A 21,538-nucleotide genomic window follows, 5' to 3' on the forward strand; every position below is an offset into this window, starting at 1 on the left:
GGTTTTGACTCCCCAAATCTTCTGATTTCTTCCCTTCATCCCCGCTTTCTGCCCTGGGTGGTGTCTACACCATTCTTTACCCCTTTTGAGAAATTTCCGCCCTTTCTTGCTTCTCTTGTAGTGCCGACCCTCATCTCAGTTCTCTCTTGCTCTCTCCACCTGTCCGTCCATTTTCCCTCACACTCCTTTCTTGGAGAACAGAATCCAGCACACTGCAGGCACTAATTAAAAATGCGTTGAATGAATGGTAAACCGGAGCAGAAACATACAATATAGTCCCAGAATACAATAGTGACTTCAAAATATAAAAAGGAAAAAAAAAAACACCTATAAATGATTTCTAATTTTGAAGGACGGGATCACAGAGAAAGAGGTAAGTGATCAGTTACAAGACAATATCCAGAAACACAGAATAAAAAATAAGAAGAGGCTGGCTCCCAGTGCGGTGGGGAGCCCTGGTGGTCTGCGTGTGTGCAACCGTGACGTTGATGTGTAGGCGACACTGCTTGACTCCAGCCACCCATGTCTCTTCCATGAAAGAGACACAAATAGTCAAACTGCATAAGGCAGTCAAGGCTTTTCCCTGTGTGCTCAGAAGCCAGGCCCCGAGGAAGCCTGCCCTCCACTGTTATTTCGTGAATGACTAGAAAGGCCAGAGAAACAGGGCAGTGGAAAAATTCAACCTCCCTTTCCAGCCCCCATCCCAGAAGTTAGCTGTTAACAAAGCCCGTGGGGCCAATGACAGAGCCACCCCATCTAGGAAATGAAGTTCTAAAAATAAGCAATTCTTATAACTAATTAACGAATAAATAGATGTCACTAAAAATATGCCACAGACAGAACACTGTGAAAAATCCAAAGGTGTACTTGAAACCACAGACTGTCTGAACTAGAAGATCTGGGGGATTTAATGCAACCCTCTTGCTTTATAGATACGGAAGCTTGAAGCCCAGGGATCTTAAGTGACTTGTCCAAGGTCATCCAGCAGATTGATGTCAGAGCCAAGACTTGATAGGCCAAGGGGCGTGGACTTGCCTATTTCTGGGGATTTAATGCCAACCGAGTCTGGATATCCTGCTTGAGGCAGGCAGCAGCAAGGAGCCAGAGCAGAGAAAGAAAACAAGGAAAGAGCTCGGGAACTTCCACGCCAGCAGACTGGCTTCAAAGATCCAGTGAAAGTTGAGGCCAGGATTGAAGAAGTAACTCGGGAAGGAAATGGAGCAACAAAACCCACCAGGCAAACCATTTGCTGTCCTGGAGTGAGTGGTTATTAAACAGTGTCCTGGGGAACTGGGGGTGTTCCAAGACTCAGCTCTAAAGGGCCAAATAGCTTTTTCATGTTCTAAAAGCCGCTTGAGCTCTCCGAGAAGAACGGCACAGGTGCTCATCTATTATTGAGCATGTTTAAAAAGGCATTTAGGAAAGAGCACCAAGAGACAGATTTGCAATATAACGTCAGTCCCAGGAGGGCTGCGCCTGCTTAGAGAAGGAGCAGAGTTCACATTCAGCGATATGGGAAGAGCCACCATGGGCAGGGGGCCTGGCGCTCTTGGGAACACCTGTTGGTGTCCCCCCTCCAGCAGGTGCCCGGAAGTGAGTGATGCAGGGGGCGAACGCCAACAAGCGCAGCCCCCCTACTGTCAGTTTGCTCAGATCAGTGAGCCATGGCCAAGATTTTGCACCTTGTGTGTCAGGGGGAACCGCATGGTGGGGGAGGGATTTTGTAACACATACGTCTACATACAGTTTCTAAATAATGAAATAATATATAGCACTAAAAATTATGTGATAACTAGATGAATACAAATAGATAATAGATCAATTAATGGCTTGATAAATATTGAATGATATATTTTCTATCATATTTATATTTTTAATATTTTAATGATACGTATTTATGGCATACCATTCCCAACACATTGTTAAAGGGAAGTGTAGGTTACAAAAATGGGAATGTACACTACTATCCCGATTTTATAAAAATATGCACTTACATTAATAAAACACATTTATAATCTAGAAGAGCATAGAGGAAAAAAGATCGGAATGATAGAAACCAAAATGTACATAGAAATTATCCCTGGGAGGGAGAATTTGAGGTGAATTTTATTTTTTTCTTTATGCTCTTGTCTATTAACTTTTTCTCAGTGAACAGCTACTATACTTTTGGATCAGACATAAATAACAACTATCATTACATAAAAGAGAAGTTTATTACTCAAGATGAAACTAGACAGCGCTCAAAATTCTCATCTGCCCCCTAGGGACTACAAGGTGAACTGCAACAAGCAATCAAAAGGCTGTGTCTGCTCCATTTTTACCTGATTCCTTAATCCTGAATGTACCCATTTCCAAGGTATACATTTTTGTTTTTAAGCAGGGACTGAATCTTTTCTGAACTCGTTCCTGTTCTAGGAGTTGCAAACTCCAATGGCTGTAAGAACTAGGTAGATCATTAATAAAAGGGATGGGACACCTGGAGGGTGTGTATTGAATTGAGAGCGTGTATTCCACCCAAAGGAGGCTCTACCCCTCAGCCCCAGCAGAGTGTGAGCCCAAGGTGGCCACTCTTCAGACTTTTTTAGGAATCCACAAATCTGGAGTTTTAAGGTAATCTGTAAATTTGTAAGTGCTAAAGCCAATTTAATCTTAAATACACCACTCTTGGGCCACCTAGAACGTGTCTATGACCCCAAAGCTGCCTGTGTTCTGTGAATTTTATGACCTTTCCTGAACATCCTCACCAGGTCCTCATGTAGTGTCACATCGTGACCACAGGGTCACATGGAGACAACTCAGGAAGTGAAATAATTTCCACAACAGCTGCAAAAGAATGTCATGGTCACTTGGAACAGTAGATGAGGGTATGTGACTTACTAAATGCAGTTCTAATTAAACAAAGAGGGTTAATGCTTTTCGGTTTTTCGGAAAAATCAAGCATAAATGGTGAAATGTTCACAGTCCAATGTGTCAAATTATAAAAATCCATGTCCCTATTCTCTACAACCTAGTAGTAATGGGAAAAATGGAAGATCAAATACTACCCACATTTGCCCTGCTGCTTGGAAGTGGGTCTGTAGTCTCAACACAGTATCTATGCCAAGTTTAAGCAGAGGACCTATGGGCATCATTTGAAAGGTTTTTACTTTAAGTTGCCAGTTAAATTTCTAACAGCTGTTGGACAAACTCCTTAGAAATTTAACTGTCCTCTTATTTAAAATAAGAAATTGTAAACCAGCCCCGCTGGGGGCTGGTATTCCTAAAAGCCCCTTGGGGGGCTGGCATCCTGTGGTTGAGAGCCACCATACCCTATCTTACCACCTTAATGGCACTAGACGCCACTTGAAGTGATGATATTTACTTATTTGTTGATGTGTTTGTTGGCTGACCTCCTCACGAAGACAAAAATTCCTTGAGGGTGGGGGAATTGGTTGGTCTTATTCAATCCTGTTTCCCCAACACTTAGAATAGTGTCCGGTACTTAGTAGGGGCTCAGGAGATATTTCCTGAATGAACAAACCCAGCCAATTAGCCTAATATCCTGGAGTTTCTGTAGCAGTGACTGAAGACCATAGATAATTCACAGTCTCCTGGAGTGAGTGATACAGGCCTTCACTCTTTCTTGCTGGGCTTCTGGCTCTATCCTCAACTTTGTGGAGGGATAAAGATTCAGATTTATTTCAAAGTAAAAGGCTGGAAAATAAAATGAGAACAGAAAACGGTGACAAAGTGGCAGTCTTAAATATCCATTAAACAGATAACGTCTTTTCTCCTTGTGAAAGGGAAATGTCTGTGGTCAACTATCTCTGTGTTTTATAGGTCAAAACTCAGATTTCTGGGCCTCATCCCTGGAGCTTTGGCAGCAGGACCTGAGAATCTGCATTCCAAATAAGTTCCCAGGTGATGCTGATGTTGCTGGTCCAGGGACCACACTTTGAGAATCACTGGTGTAAACTATAAAATGCTATGTGTCGGGCATTCCCTGGTGGCGCAGTGGTTGAGAGTCCGCCTGCCGATGCAGGGGACGCGGGTTCGTGCCCCGGTCCGGGAAGATCCCACATGCCGTGGAGCGGCTGGGCCCGTGAGCCATGGCCGTTGAGCCTGCGCGTCCGGAGCCTGTGCTCCGCAACGGGAGAGGCCACAGCAGTGAAAGGCCCGCGTACCGCAAAAAAATAAATAAATACATAAAATAAAATTAAATTAAAAAATAATAAAATGCTACGTGTCAGTTGCATTTTCTATTTCACTCCCCACTTCACCATCATCCCCTTTGTAGTCAACCCTGACTAGGACGTGTCTTTTGACATAAACCACCTTCCCTTGTGGGAGGAACTCCTTTAACGCTTGTGGGCCAATCTACCCGCTGCACAATAAGGAAGCCATAAAGGGGAGACTGGCGGCGGTTTGTTACAGTTAAACAAAGGCCAAGGAGATCAAATGGCACAAGGACACACCATGAGGTTTCACGAACAGTCACTATCGCCTAATGTGGTTTGGCTGTTATGTAATGGTTACTGAGAACCCACAATGTCCTAAATCTAAGCTGAACATGTTTTTAATTCCCTGATTTGGGGGCAATGAGCCCAGCATGGACTGCTGTGCTGTGTTGGGGACTTTACCATTCTTTTATTATTAATAAGACTCAATTTTTAAAAATCCCTGTGCAAAAAGTTGTGTAAGAATAAAGGAGGAAAGTGGGTCCTTTGCCAGTTTATCATAGGGCACGTCAAGGATTCTATGTGTTGTTCCCTAGTTCCTTCCTTTCAGTGACTAAGGCCAAGGTCCAACCTTGTTGTGTACTTGTGTATGCGGTTCATTTTTCTTCACTTTCTTGTTTTCTAGAACCCAATTTCAGTTAAGATTGGTTTAAAATATGTTCAATTATACTTCAAAAACAAACAAACAAACATAGAAAAAGAGATCAGATTTCTGGCTACCAAAGGCAGGGGATGGGGGGAGGTGGAATTGGATGAAAGTGGTCAAAAGGTATAAACTTCTACGTATAAGATAAATAAGTATTAGGGATGTGACGTACAACATGATAAATATAATTAACACTGCTATATGATATATATGAAAATTGTTAAGAGAGTCAATCCTACGAGTTCTCGTTACCAGAAAGATATTTTTTAATGTCTATATCTATACAAGATGATGGATGTTCACTAAACTTACTGTGGTAATCATTTCATGATGTATGTAAGTCAGATCACCTTAAACTCATACAGTGCTGTCAATTATACCTCAATAAAACTGGAAGAAAAAAACATGTTCAAGTAAAGAACAGTGACTATTTGCACAGCACCTGCTACACGCCAGATACTGTGCTAAGAATTTTAAATGAATTATAGCTTATTTGATCCGTATAGCCACAGTTTGAGGTAGGTGCTATCATTCTTTCCGTTGTATAGATAAGGAAAGGGAAACAAAGAAAGTTGAAGCAACATCTATTTACACTGCTTTGGATGAATCATTGTGTTAGGCAAAGGTGAGGAAGATATGATGCCTCTTGGCTTTTAAACTATGCCGCAAAGGGTAAGTTCAAGAGTCCAAGGTTAAGGGGAAAGCATAGGGTTGTTGCAATTATGCTGGTGTGTAGACTAAACGCAGAGAGCAGAAGAGGAAACAGGATGGGAAGGTAGGTCAGTCTTGACTACTGTGATTTGGGAACCGGGGTCTGGAACTCACTTTGCCCTCTGGAAGCATTTCTCAAATTTCAGTCGTTTGAGTTCCACTGTACCGATTTTTGCCACATCTGTGCACCACCTACACTATTTTTAATTACATATGAAACAACCTTCTTTTAAAAAATATATTTATTAAAAAATTTCATATCATGACTGTAAATGTAAGACAAGTGTCACTTGTCAAAGATAGAAGATAACTAGAAAGATAAACAGATTATTTAAATAAAAAATACTCATCCCTCTTAATTCAGGTACCACAGTGAAACCCACAATCACACCTGGGGAAACACTGAAGTGACAATGAGGAACCACAGAAGATCAGTGGTCTTAGCTGTTGGATTTCGCTTCCACTTTCTCTTTTATGTATTTGTATGTATTCACCTCTATGAACCTTCAGCTAGTTTGATATGAAATGCCCAAACTCCTCTCTCTTAGCTAGTTGAGCTCATAAAATATTTAATTGATTGTGTTTTATGTAAAACAAAGTTAAAATTTCATGTCACTCTCTTGGTAAGATTTGAAGTCTGTTTTGTAGGTCAGCTATTTTAAATTCCTCTTGGTGTTTCGACATTTCTCTGCACCTCCTGCAGGTGTCTGATCAATGGGGCTGCATGGCTGCAGTGTCACTGCCATGGTGGCTGCATGTTAGAAGAGCTTTTAATGCAGAAGCAAACTATTTGCTAGGAAATCCATCCCGTCTATGTAATCAGGACCTAGACAACTACTTCTGTAGGTAGCTGTGGCCTTTGCTATTGGGAGAAACGTGTTCTGTCCTCACAGTTTGAGGAGATACGTTCTTGTTCTAGCTGAAAAAAAGAGGCAATGTATGCATGTATGTATTTTTAGGGATGTGTGTGTGTGAATGTGTGTTTAATAATAGGTAGTGAAAAGGTATAAGGATGTAGGGATGCAGAAAAGCTTTTCTGCTGTTGTTCCTATCTTTCTTGCCTCTCGCCATTCCTCCTTCCCTTACTTTTTCATTTTATAATCTTCTCAGGAAAATATTACACTGAAACAGCCAGTCCCAGTTTAAGCCAACTCACCCCACCTACCTGGTACAGGACCATTTCTGAACACTTTGTTTAAAAACTCTCATGTGGTGGTGCTCACGTATTTCCGTGGTGTGGTCTGTCCTCTGGTCTACGAAACTATGCCCATTGGTAGTGCTACACTTTGATGCCATTAGTCTAGTTATACCGTTATACTCTGCGTATCAAGGCAAAACATATATTGGACTTAAATGGAGCCAGACGTAAATATCTACACTCAGCTCTGCCACTCCTTAAGTGTATGACTTTGGCAAATCATACAACTTCCCTGAGCCTCAGTATACTTACCTGTGCAATAGGAAGTAAGTTTTAATAGGAATCAAAATTAGGTCATATATGCTAAAACTCTTCATAAACCACATTCTTAATAAAGGGCCCAATAAATGTCAGATGTGCTAGTGCCGAATCTTCCTCAGATCCCTTGATCTCAGGATAGAGTGTTTAAGAAATTGTATATCTTTCTCAGACCCTTTAGGGAGAATAGATGTTTTTTCACTGTTCTATAAAGAGAATGCTGAGGTGGCTTAAACATCCACCAGAAGTTCTACCCAAGAGGTAATATTCTATTCCTACGCCAGAAAGCTCCCCTCCTTATGGGATGAGTGAAAAAGATGGTAGGCGTTATTATGAGAATAGCCAAAATTGACGATCTCAGAAGACACCATACACCAAACCTTTAGAGTAGAAAAACGTGAAAGGATATCAACAGAGTTTGGTGTAAACGGGGAATATTGTGCACTTTGAAAATACAGCTGTGGAGAATGGTCCTCTTTCCCTTGGGGTCTATCACTCTCTCCCGGACGTCTACTTGTGCTCTTCCCCTCTTTTATTTGTCTCCTCAAGACCACACTTCCATTCTCCTCATTCCCCTGGCACAGATCTGTTTTAAGTTTAAACCTTCAGAACACGTAGCTGATGGAGCTAAGACCTGGACTGCCTGCAGAACTGGCAATGGGCAGCCTTTATGGGCAGCAGAGAATACCTGGGTCACATCATCACAGAGAGGGAGAAAGTGCAAGAGCCTGTCTCTCTCTCAAAATGAACTGAAATGTTCACCAAATTATGGACAGAAATCATTCTGATAGAGAAAATAATCAAATCGCACCAAATAATCTTGAGTGCTACGGCTGCGGTGGAATGCTTGTATTCATGGTTTTTTTATTAATAGTTTTCATTCTTAAAGGCAGTTTATTTTCTTAATTGGCCAACGCTTCCTTTCAACTCTTTGTACTGGGGGCCGATCAGCAGAGTTAACATGCCGAGGTCGGCGCTTGCCTCCCTATGCACACGAATCACTTCACCCTGGTCCCGGTCAGCTCTCATAAGTAGGTATTGTGGAGAGAGAGGCTGTGCGTGGACTTGTACAAATCTGTCATCGCTGTAGGAAGAACTCAAAGCAGAAGATCTCCTGGTGATAGGTCAACAGAGGCATGCTTGTAGATGAAGAACATTCAGATATTATAGCTTTAATGTCACACCTCAGACTTCAGGGCAAGTGTATATGCTATTAATGTATGCACGAAGTAGCTTGTTTGGTGGAAAATACACCAAGGTATGAAAAGAGCAGTCCCTGCCATGATGGCCCAGACAGTCCTGAGGCACATCAGCCTGTGGGTATGTGAGTCAGCCAGCCAGGTGCTGCCCCACTGGTGAAAGAAGGGGATCACTCTCCCTTCTTCCTGGGTCACTTGGGGCACAGAGAATGGAAATAGCACTAGAAACGATGTCACACCAAGCATGAGCCCTACTACCTCCTTAGGAACACGGGCCTGAATTTTACAAGCTTCCAACTCTCAAGAAAATGGTCCCAGGATGTTGAAAACTGCAGACACAGACGACATGAACAACCCCATCCTCTGTGTGCTGTAACTGCCAAAGGTAAGAAATATTCTCATCAGCAAAGTTAGAGGATCAGAAGGTCAGAAAGAAAAACCGTCTGGGATCCCCAGCAGGCCAGGAATCACAAAGGAGAGCCTTTCACACCCACTGCATGTGTGTCTTCTCCTTGTTACTGAATGAATATAACCCAAGCTTCTTGAATTAAAGGATATCATTTTGAATGTTTAGGGACATAAAACAACAACAACAAAAGGTGACCAAACCTTGTCACCTCGGACATCAATCCTACACATCAAAGCTGGATTATCAAAAACTCTGAAATTATTCTCATATGAGTACCAGTCTCTACCGAATACACATATGCATGGCTAATCATGGGGGATCAGTTTAAAGAAGTATGATACATCTTTACAATGGAATATGAGGCAGTCATTAAGTTTCATGCTTTTGGATAACATTAATAAAATAAGAAAATGGTCACAGTATCATAGTGAGAGAAAGAAGAAGACTGCAAACTGTTCATACACTGCATTTCCAGTTCTATTGTATCACACTGTATTGTGTTAAAACATACACATATACACACACAGGCACAGAAAAAAGCATCCGTAAGAAACAGAAGAAATGTAAACACTAATTCTTTGTAGGTATGTAAATGGGTAAATTTTATTTTGTCCCCCCAAGTATCTTTAATAAGCACCAATTACCTTTATAATAAGAAAATCATAAATGTTGGTTTTAACCTGTATATTAACATAAGAGTCTTGTAACCTCTACACCACTAGTTCATCTTCAATACCACTACTGGAAAAACATTATAGCCTAGAATTAGAAAGTTCAGAGGACTCAGGAGCCAACCAAAGACAACTGTCATGAAATAAAATCCTCAATAAAATTTAAACAAGGTGGATGAAAGCTATCTTTTGGCTTTGGGGAGCCTTTCCTCTATACAGTGTTTCCTTAAGTCAAGATTAAGCCAGCACTTCTGTCTCCAAGCTCCATCCCGCTTTTCTCCCCCATCAGCAGGTATAGGTTTCAAAAGCAAAGTCAACCAAGGTTATCTTGTTCTTTTATCTGCTTCATTCAGTGGCTGATGACAGCACATGAAGACAGCCAGCCTTTCTGAAATGACATTTCTGAAGTCCTTTCCCCCAGTACAACCTGCTCTGCTCTTCGAATTATTTTATAAACGTACATGGGGGTAGCAGCTTGACATTGTGCACTTAGTCTACCAGGAGTGGGTGTGGAGACCTTGGGGGTTAAGGGCACACCTCCCCACCATGGGCTGGCCCCCAGTGGTCTCTTTCCAGGACCCTGGAAAAGGGTGTAGGCAAAGAGCATGGGCCACGGCTCTTGGAGCTGAGGGAACCAAAGAAGGGAACACTTGGATGTGAAAGTCTGTGATAATCACAACTTGGAAAGACAACCAAAAGCATGTCATCCAGAGGCCTTGTCTATAAACCACTGTCATATATACACAGGGTCTCTACTAACCAAGCAAGATGAAAGAGCCACCCAACTATCAGACCATATCAAATAGTCAGATTTAAAATCACCTTAGGTTATAGAAATTTTACGTGTCACAATAAGCGCCCTTCTCCTTGCAATACCTCTTTCCCCAGCAACTAGGAAAACAATAATACTAGTTTGGTGGGGGCAACACTAGGCTCATAGTAGGTCCTCAGTCGTTATGTGCAGGAAGGAGGGAAGGGAGGGAGGGGAAGGGAAGAAGAACTCTCAAAGCCTATAGTTCACGCATTGTTGCGTGGGCAGGACTGCACGTTACAGAGCCATGAAGATATACCCAATTTTTAGTTCTTCCAAAGTCAGCCCCTGGTGGGGTTAACAGTTCTGGTACTCAACGCTTCTCTCTCGAAAGAAATTCTCCTTATAGCTGATAGAAATCCTCTCTGCTTGATCTTAAGCCCACTTACTCTGGTTCTGTCTCGGAGGAGAAAGTGAACAGCTGATCTCAACACTTGGTCCAATAATTCTTCATATATTTAAAGAGAGTAAGTCATCACCTTGTTGCCTCTTCTTCTTCCCCTCCGTGACCGCAATTCCCAGAGCCCTTCTCCGTGGATCCTGTTTCCTAACGCCTTAATCCAAGGATGCATATTAGTATGCAGTTCAAAGTCAGCAAAAGGAGCATGTTGTCAAGTGGTGGTATCGGGAGATGCAGAAAAAACACACCAACACGGGGAGGAGCTCCTCTTTCACTCCTCAGACGCCCTCTGAAAGTCTGGAGAGAGCACATGGATAGCCCGTGGCCTCTTCCCCCGGGGCGGGAGGTGGAATTCAGTAGGGGCAGGTGTGTTCAGGCAACACCAAGTATTTCCTGGCCTGCTTAGTACTGTCTTGCACTGTGCTGGGCACAGACATCTAGCGGGAAACCAGCCAGATGTGGTTCCTGTGCTCGTGAGCAGACCGTCAGTTCGTCCGTGATGAGAGAGAGTGTGTGTGCGTGCGCACGCTCTCTGAAGGGATGGACGGGCTGTTTGATGTCACGGCTCAATGGCTTTCAAGCAGAATCTGCCACAGGAGCGATCAACCTCTGTCCTATCATCACCCACTTGATCGCTCTGGAACAGGTCACTCTAGTCCTCAGGTGTCGGTGTCACGGCGCAGCCGCAGCCTGGACTCAGTGCTGCCTCCTGGATACGGGGCTACCGGAAGCATCCCTTAACCTGTTTCGTTCATCGCAGGCTCCAGATGCTGGTGGGACCTTCTGTTCTATAATGTCGTTGCTTCTGAGGCGGCTCTTGGGAGTCTTCTCTCTACCAGTTTGGTTACCCTTCCTCTCTCTCACTGATCCATACGTTAATTCATAAATACGACTATGGACTCAGCACTTCCTACCGACCACTTTCACCTTGAACCCTTCTTCCATCGGTGGATATGGCTGTAATCTCTCAGGACTGCCAGCCTGAGGTGATAACTGGGGCTTGGGGAGCCCAAACAATGACCCAGACAAACAAAGAATGTTTTAATCTACACAGGGACGGGTATTTTCTGGTAGGTGGAGGCAGGGAAGAGGGAGTGCGTTTCTAAAATACACCTCTGGCGAGTCTGGGGGAAAGACGAGCGGAGAGGCGCACCATGTGTATTGTCCTGCAGTTCCGACCCAGACAGTCCCTTTAAGGTCTGTTTACCTCTTACAACCTGAAAAATGCATCATCATCATTTCTTGAAGTCATTACTCAGAACACACCCCACTGCATTTCATTTTTACTATCCCCATTTTAGGAACGATTAAATGGAAGCAGGGAGCAGTGGCGATGAAGCAAATCGTGAGAGGCTCTGATAGAGACAGGAGCCGCTTCTCCGTGCCAGGCTATTTCTAATGCAAGCTGATGCAGCTGTCCCCCTCTTAGAGAGACTCACAAACGAAGCCACTCTGCAAACAAATAGTTTTCACCATCCCCTACCCTTTCCAACTCACCATGCTGTGTGTGTGTGTTCCTCTTTATTTTTTTTGGACTTTCTTTTTTATTGGAGTATAATTGCTTTACAATGTCGTCTTAGTTTCTGCTGTACAACAAAGAGAATCAGCTATCTGTGTACGTATATCCCCTCCCTCTTGAGCCTCCCTCCCAACGCCCCCGCCCCCGTCCCACCCCTCTGGGTCATCACAGAGCACCGAGCTGAGCTCCTTGCGCTATACGGCAGGTTCCCACTAGCTATCTATTTTACACATGGTAGCGTATATGTGTCAATGCTACTCTCTCAATTCGTCCCACCCTCCCCTTCCACTCCTGTGTCCACAAGTCCATTCTCTACGTCTGTGTCTGTGTGTTCCGGCTTTAAATGTTCTTCACATTTCTACATACCAGAGATATGTACTTGGCTTTCTGTGAATATAACTCTGATCCAGAGATCTCTTTGCTGTTCTAGCCCCCAGCCTCCATGCCTCCTTAGAGGCTAATAACATACGGTCCCACTAAAGGTTCACAAAAGCATGTACTATTCGTTTAAAAAAAGAGGTCGAGTAAAGGTAGAAAATTTGTATATGCTTGGGAGTATTTTCAGAGCAAATACGTAAGACATTGCGAACTAGGATCGCTCTGAGGAGGGACCTGGGGAACCAGGGATCATAGGTGATCAGAGGACATTCTTTTTACTGGATATTCTTTTGCATCATTTGACTTTTTACCATGCGCAGATATTACCTTAAAAAATTACTCGAGGAGGGTGGGGACTACCAATTGGTATTTGTTGAATACTGGCTACGTTCCAGCCACTATTAACTGGTTTTACTATAATATCTCCTTTAGAGTTGGTTACTAAAAAACCCCCTTTAATCTGTATGACAGCCTTACGTCAAGCCCCATTTTACAAAAGGGAAACAGACCCCGGTAATACCAGTCGCTCTGTACACACAGCTGATAAATGGCGATGTGGGAAACTGAACTCGGCTCTCTCCGATTTCTAAAACCAGGCTCAGTCCCACAGACTATCCTGCCATCACTTGAAGTCTTTTGGAAGGAACCGAATTGATAAGACAGTAGCTTTGAGACGACTTTGTAAAAACCTGAAGGAATACCGTGAAAGCCTATCGCCCGGTTCACACAGTAAATCTTCCTCCTGCCGAGGCTTCCTGTCGAACACTGTTCGGGCGTGCCTGCCCGGAGATGAGCCCTCCCAAAGGCGCCCTGAGTCCCTTGCTGGTCCTCGGGGTGCTCAGTCCGCAGGGAGATGTACCTGCTCTTATGTGCTTTTCAGTCAACCACTCAGTCTACACGGGAGAGTCTCAGGTAGAAGTGAATGGTCACCACCAGTCACTGCTCTAACCCTCCTGAGCGTACAGAGTCTTCATTTATTCGACAATTATCCTTTGAGTGGTCCCTCTGAGCCAAGCAGTCTTCCTAAGTGTTAGAATTATTGAGGTGAACTAGGCCCTTGCACCCACACAGCATCCGACCTGGGGTGGGAAAACAGGTGACAAACAACACAAACAAGCAGACACATGAGCAGAACGTCAGACAATAAGTACCTTGAAGCAAATGAAAATGAACCTGACTGGGTGGCCACCTCAGCTTGGGTCCTCAGGGAAGGCCTTCTGAAGAGACGACATTTACCCCAACGACAAGAATGACAAACGTGTCCTGGGAGCTACTGTCCTTAAATACAAAGTCGGGCTCCTTTTGTATGCTCCGGCCCTCACCAGCTTCCATGCCATGCCCCCATTTATCTACAGCGTGAATACGTAACCTCAGAAGTTGGAGCTGGAAAGGACCCATCTCACGCCATGGTTCTAGACATGAGGGCAGAAAGATCCAGAAAAGTGAAAAGAGCAGGTCACACAGCCAGTTAGGGGCAGCACTAGAGGCCAAAGGCCCCAGCTCTTAGCCCATGCCTCTTCCTCAAATTCAGACTCATTCTCTCCTTATCTCCCCAGTGACCATCTCTTCACTGTAGAATCCTCACCCCGAGGGCCTGCCTCTCTGAAGTCTAAATCTTCCCTGGACCACTGGGGACCTTCTGGAATGCTATTAGGAGTCCTAAGCATGCAGAAGGGTTCTGGGGGCCAGGGTGACAGTGGAAGAAAAGGTGCAACTTCCCACGGTTCGATCTTACCACAACCCAGACATGCCCTAGACCTGTGCCTGGCGTCCCCACCCTGCCCGCAAGGGCTTCCAAGTCTGGGAGCTGTAGGGCTCACGAACCTAAGGAATACGGAACATCTCTCTTCAGCAATGCTCCCTGATGTAACCAAGTCAGTATGAAGAGGTTCTATTCTAGGATCCCAATCCCCCAAAAGACTTTATCAAAAGATTACCCACAGAATTTCTTTAAATAACAAGCTCCCTTAGCACACTTAAAGTACGATCTATGAAAACTCAATCTACATAAAGATTTTCTCTCCCCTCGCCCAAAAAAACGAGCTCTTGTATCAAGGGCAATAGCATAAACTTGATTCTTCATGATGGATTTTAGACTCTTGTATTATGTAATGGTTCTCGTTCATTCTACATATATTTATTGAGCTATGCAACACGATCCTCCAGGTTGCCATGAGGACACGACAGTATAAAGACACAGCCTCTGTCCTCTGGAAGCATCACTCATGCAACTCTAACACAGGCAGATGTGACGAGTACTACAACAGAGGTACGGACCAAGGCTACAGGGGATAAGGGAGCAAAAAATTATATCTTGGTCAATTATATCTTGGTCATCCCTCCATCAGGGATGGAGACTGCAACATTTTAATCGGGCTTCAAAGGATGATTATGATTTGTATAATTGGACCATTCATTCCAGGAAAAGAAAACATCACGACACTCTGTACAGAGAACAAGACATACAAGGGCACATTCTCAGAACAGAGAGGAGTCCAGTGTAGCTTGAAGGTGAGATGGGAAATGGTGAGGAAGAGAAGACGGGTGTTGGAAAAGAGACCAGAGCCTTGAATGCAAGAACAGATAGAGTTTGGGCCCAGTCCACAAACTGCAGAAGCTCTGAGCAGGTTTTGGGCAGAGAAAGAACTAGAATTGTGGGTTGGGAAACTCTTTCTAGAAGCCATGTCCAGGGCTGATCTGAATGGTTCAACGTGGGCGTCAGGGAGAAGGAGGCCCATTTAAAAAATTATCCACATGGTTCCCAGATCATATAGAAATAAGGAATAAATTCAAGAGTTAGAGTAGAGGTAGATCTGTTAAGGAGGCGTGGGATCCAACCCCCAGGAAGGACGGTCTAGTTTTGGAAAGGGCTGGGGGTCCCAGGCCTCAGATTCCAGCCTAAGGAAGAGAAGGCAGCACAAATGATGCGAAGTGGTGTCTCTTTAAGACAGGACGGTCGTGACAGGGCCCCTTACTTGAGATAGTAATCATGGTCTACTGAATAAAAGCCACCCTAGCTGGATGTCTTCTGATCCACACATGAAGCCTCCGGTTTTAATAACTCCTCTTCTGGAGATATACAGAAGTGCCTGTTGTACATGCCGGCCCAGACACTCCTTGAATGATTATGTCTCCACAGCAGCAGTGAAAAGCAGCTTGACTGGGGTAAGGAGTGGAAGCCCAGGGAATAGCCATTTTGGGACAAATGACAACTCAGGGGAGGGGCGGCAGCTTCAATCAAGAGCCCCGGGCATAATGTAAGCCTTACAGCCAAGCCCTCATATGAGGAACACATGACAGATCGAGGTCTTCGGTTTGAAAGATAAGGCCCTGGGTCCCACCACCTGAGACACACATGCCTGGTTTCACAGGTGAGCATTCTCATAACCACCTGTCCACGGCTCTCTGTGACAAGATGGTGAATTTCACGAAGTTCATCTCTGGCTTCTTTTCCTGGCTACTCTCTTGGGAACTACATCACCTGGTTTCCATCCTAGTCAGAGCCATGCTGACATCCTGAAGTCTGTTCTCCGCCAACTGGCCCACAGCGTCTGCAGAGTCTGTAAATCAATGCTTCCCAACGTGATTCACAGAATATGATTTCATGGGTAAAGGGTTCTCGTGATAAATCATTTGGGGAAATGCCAGATTAAATAAAATTAAAGATGTTTCTTTGCTGTAAGACACCTCTATTGGCAACAACGTGGATGGACCTTGAGGGTGTTATTCTAAGTGAAGTAAGTCAGACAGAGAAAGACAAACACTGCATGATCTCACTTATAAGTGGACTCTAAAACAAAAGAAAAAGAAAAAAACCTAGTTCACAGATACAGAGAACAGACTGGTGGTTCGTCAAAGGGTACAAAGTTCCAGGTGTGAAATAAATAAGTCATGGGAGTGTAATGTACAGCATGCTGACTGTGCTTAATAATACTGTGTTGCATGTTGAAAGCTGCTAAGAGAGTAGATTTTAAAAGTTCTCGTCACAACAACAAAAAAATTTTGGAACTATGTATGGTGACGGATGTTAACTAGACTCTCTGTGGTGATCATTTCATAATATATACAAATATTGAACCATTATACCGTATACTTAAAACTAGTATGACGATGTATGTCAACTATCCCTCAGTAAAAGACACCTCTGAACATTCAAATGCTAATATGTTCTGAGAATCTCCCAGAGTGAGACAGAGTAGACAGCATCTCTCGGTCTTGTTTATCTGGAAACCATTTCTCAGCAAAGCGTCTAAAGGCACAAGTGCCCTGCCGAACATTCTCGGGAACACCCGTGATGACATCACTCTCAGGAACGTTTGCATTTAACTAGGAATCAGGTATAATAATAAAAGCCAATACCTAGTAAGTGCTTACTATATGCCAGGCACCCTTCTAAGTCCTTTACATATATTAATATATTTAATCCTTATAACAACCCTGTGTTATTGGTACTATTATTATTAACCCCATTTTTCAGACGAGGAAGTGGAGGCACAGAGAAGTTAAGAGATTTGCCCAAGGTCCTAAACAGACAATTTAGTGAGTAGAGGAGCTGGGGATTGAACCTAGGCAGTCTGGTGCCCACGTAAATTAACGCCTAATGGTAGAATTTCAGACACGGTGGTCAGCTGGCAGTGGGAGAGATCCTGAGAAGAGCCTTGCATGGCAAGCCTCCAGTCGCAGGAAATCCAGAGTTGTGTGCTCATAAACTAGGCTTCACAGGCCTCCCCAGTATACCGTGTAGGACACGACTTCTGAATTATACCATGATTCGGTTTCTCCACCTAATCGTGTTATATGGTGCATGCACACTCTTCCATTAAAACGAAGTCATGCTGCAGACAGCACCACTACCAATGAAACAGAAATACATAGGGACAATCATCTCTTGATTGACCAAAGTAGCAAGAAAATGAAGATGCAAGTTTGAGAAATGGCCTCCCCTGTGTTCTTAAAGTATTGATCTCTTGCTCTCCAGCTCAGAGAGCAAAACCAAGGCGCCATTTTCCTCCAATGTGTTGCAGACTTTCCGATCCCCACCCCCTCTACTTAGTATGAGAATTGCCAAAGACATGTCCTACCCTCTCCCACTTCCTCTCCTTGTTCAGAAGTATGATCACCAGTTTCGGGTGCATCTGGTAGCCGTCTTCACTGAAGGACAGATTTCTCCCTTCAAAAGTCACATTGATCAGATACCTGGAAAGATAAAATACAGAGAAGGTTGAAAGTACGAAGAAGGTATGCTAGAACAAGATGGTTAGGAAGACGGAGAGAATGGGCTGGAGGCAGACACATAGATAGCAGTACAAATACCACGTAAAGCTTGTACCCCTCGGGCTCCCATCTGATGATCCAGTACCGTCATCCAAGCCTTCACATAATAGGAATAATAAGAAAAGACAGAAATTTAAAACAAGGGCAGTGGGTTTGACTTTAGTCTGCAGCTATGACTGAGCAACTTATTTAGCCTTTTGAACATCAGTTTTTTCATGATCTGCCAAAAATGGGGTAATAAAGAACCTGCTCTATTAGGTTTGTAAGGCTTAAATTAGATAGCTCACCACGGGCCTGGTGCAGAGTAAACTCTCATTAAGTGTTAACGATTAGTATTCAAACAAGGAGCTGGATTAAAGGGCAGAGGTGGTAGAGACGAGACACAGTAAGCGTGGGTCAACACAACTTCCTGCTCAGAGAGCCTGGAGTTTAGGGTCTTTCCGCCTCCCAGAGATATGCCTACACTTTTGAACTCTTGCGATGTGCCTGCCCAGCTCATACTTCTAAGGGTTGCAAGATAAGTCCAGCAGTCAGGGATCTGGTTCCACGAGATGTATCTGGAAACCAGGACTATTGCACTTTGTAGAGTGAACAGAAAATAGCAGGGGCGGGAAGTGGTGATGGGGGAGGAGGGAGAGACATTTCACAGAGTGTTCTAGGTTCAGGCACTTAAACTAGCAGAAACTCTAATAGTTAGAGTCAGACCAATGGAGTTGTCTCCCTCTCCAACACCTGTACCCCCCGCTCAGCCCATCCCCCTGCTGGCTGCTCTGACCTGATGAAGTTCCCTCACCGGGAATTCCCACAGGCGTGCTCATTCCAACGGCATTAGTGTGACTGTGCTGATGGTAATTTAGGTCCCTTTACCATCATGGCTTAAGGAATCAATAATGATTCGCTCTGTGTTCACATGACATGCTACTCTGGAGCCTCGCACCTGATGCTGCTGTGAGATGTGTCTCTGCTAAGAAGCAAAATGGGAATCTTGAGATTGTCCTGAGCATTCTAAAGGGCTTCAAACCTTTGACCAACAACGGTGTCCTACTACATCTGAAGGGCAGAAGAAGAACGTGCAGGAGGTGGCTTAAAGGCTCCTCTTTTAAGTCTTTTCATTCAACGGAACTGTGAGCCTCTTCTTTGATTCTTCCAGATAACATTAGGTTAAGCAACAAGGTTGCTAGGATGCCATGTCCTTCAGGCACTTCTAGAGATGACTAGGCATTGTGAACCAAATCCTCATGGACCACTTCTCACGTCTAGAGCCGCCTGGGATTTTTCAACCTGTCATTCCGGGGCAAATGCAATCAAGAATACAGACCTCAAAAGAGTAGAGATTCCTAGAATCTCCAAATCGGAAGAGACCTTCACAGTCAATTAGCCACTTACTTCCTGTAGTTTATGTTTCCCTTCTACATCACAAAACCAGCCCTCTCAGCTCTTCTTGAATACTTCCACGGATGGGGGGCTTATCACTGTACACCCTACCCTCAAGGCAGCCATCTCACTGCTGGGCAGTTCTTCTTTACCTAAAGCTGAAATCTGCTCCCCTACCACCCCTAGATCCCTGTCTCCGCCTCAGATATTATACAGTCTTAGTCTAATGCTTCTTCCACATGGGAGTCCTTCAAGTATTTGAAGATATTTACCGTGTAGCCCTTACAAAATAAATTTTAGTCTTTGAAGAAACCATAAGCTCAATTAGTTCTATAATTTTAACTTGATAGATCAGGGAACTGAAGCACAGAGAGGTCAAATTATGTGTCCAATGTTCTCCGGCTAATTGGGAGCAGAAATAACATTTTAAGCGCCCTTCTCGATCCCATGTCCTCTCTAGCACCCCACCCTGGTTCTCGTATACCACAGCAGCTTTAATATCCCTGGTTCCTTCATGTGGTCCTCCTATGCTACGGCTTCAGCTCCCTCCCTCTATCCCCTTGGCCACACTCTCTGGACACTTGCAGTCAGTAAAAGTGTAGCATCCCTGATTCCACTCAAGGCTCCACCTGGCGTCTTCGCCATCACCTGTGCCATTCCTCCTCTCAGCTCGGTGCTGCCTGCTCCAGCCCGTCACTGCTGAGAGGGTGATACTCGGGTCTCCTGCAGTTAACAACAACTTCAACAATGCAACCGAAGTCCCATATGATTCACTTCGGGGAGTGTAATTACAAAAGCACAAGACACAATATTTTAAACCAACAGACCAGAATTTAAGCACCCAACATAACCAACTTGAAAAATATGTTCTTACGACAACAATATGGTGCGGCTTAGAGTAATTTCTGGAAGTCTGCAGAGAAGGTGTACAAAACATGTAAAAAAAATTAGTCCTGTCTCTTTTTTGGAAGAATGCAAGAGAGGAGGGGGAGACAGAGAAGGAAGGAAGGAAGGAAGGGAGGGAGGGAGGGAGGGAAGGAAGGAAATGGAAAGAGAGAGAGAAATAAGTAGGAAGGGAGGGAGGGAGAGAGGGAAAGAGGGAGAGAAGGAGGGAGGGAAATAAATTATCTGGTTTAAGCACCCTCCTTTTCACCAGACAAGCCTCTGAATAATTCTGACTTTATCTAAAATGCCATTAAGAATATTTCAAAGGAAGTGTCCATTTCAGAAGGCAATTATAAAAGAGGAGTTCCAAAAATCATGTAAGTCATAAGCAGCACGCATGGAATAAGTATACAGCCTCTCGAGATGACTTCTTTGAAAGGGGACAGCACTGAATTAAGTGGGTAAATTGAGAAATTCAAACTCTGCGAAAATAAACCACGTTCACGGGTAACTGCTCTGTAGTTAATTTCTCTAATTGTCCCTGCTCCCGAGCCTTTTGATTTTCCTTATCCATTTCTCTCTCTCTGGGATGTTCACCCTCTTTCAGTTCGACATGTTCATTTTATTCTGTGTTGATATTTCTCATATATTGTACTTATCAAAAATAGTACTAAAATGTTATGATGATACACAAAATACTCTTCTCCAAAGTATCCTTTAATCATTCGTATCCTTCAGCAGTGTACAGAGTGAACATTCTCATTGTGTTTTTCTGAGTAATTCCCTGAGACGTGCCAACATTTAGCTATTAGTGAGGAGCTTGCAAATATATACTCGCCTTGAGCAAGGATGCCCTTTGAATAGCAGAAAAGACCAATCCACTCATTGGTAATGAAAAGTGTGAAAAAATAATCGGGAGTGTGGTCACTTTTAGACATGTGACCTTGGCCTTGAACCTGACTTTTTCCTCTTTAAAATGGAAACACCATTTTTTACCTCCAGCTTATCAGGTTGTGATGATCACATGAAATAATGGGGAAAAAAAATGATAGAAACTATGACACAAATATAAGGTTATATAGAATAAAAAATAGATATTAGCCTGATTTGAGTATCTAAAGGCGAGGAACTTGCCTCATTTTGGACCTCAGTGAGCAAAAGTGCGATGATTACATTTAATAAGACCAAATGGTCCATGGAACACATGGGAGGAATGGAAATTGTATCTCACGTATGGAGGATAAACTAGGTCAAATGGTCATATTAACTTAATTTCCATAAACCTGAAAATATCCAACTACCTTTGAATCTGGCTGTACTTTGTCAATTTTGAATATTAATTAAATGAAAACCTCAAAACTTCCATGTATAAATCCTCAGTAAAGGATTAAACTACAAGATTAAGAGATGCCACGGCAATTCTGTTTTTCTCTAAAAATGTCATCCTCAAGTATGTAATCAGAAGACCTAGCTTCACGTGGCAGCCACATTCAGAAGCTCTGTCCATAAAACTATAGTCCCCTGGGAGGCCCATCAAAGTTTGGTGCATAAAAATATTGCTTGATTTGTCCCTGGGATGCAGCAACCT

The 21,538-nt window shown here is 43.7% G+C and overlaps 1 protein-coding gene across 1 annotated transcript in view; it reads right to left on the reverse strand.

The window, feature by feature from the left end:
• GRIN2B (glutamate ionotropic receptor NMDA type subunit 2B) overlaps positions 1 to 21,538 on the reverse strand; it is a gene marked incomplete at both ends in the record, with an annotated part of 290,643 nt that overhangs the window by 87,207 nt on the left and 181,898 nt on the right. Inside the window, one exon of the mRNA XM_082849516.1 lies at positions 17,499 to 17,613. Within this exon, the coding sequence (XP_082705642.1) occupies positions 17,499 to 17,613 (115 nt within the window). The remainder of the gene's footprint in view (positions 1 to 17,498; positions 17,614 to 21,538) is intronic.

Source organism: Leucopleurus acutus (assembly GCF_964270905.1).
Source record: "Leucopleurus acutus genome assembly, chromosome: 11".
NCBI classification, from domain to species: Eukaryota; Metazoa; Chordata; class Mammalia; order Artiodactyla; family Delphinidae; genus Leucopleurus; species Leucopleurus acutus.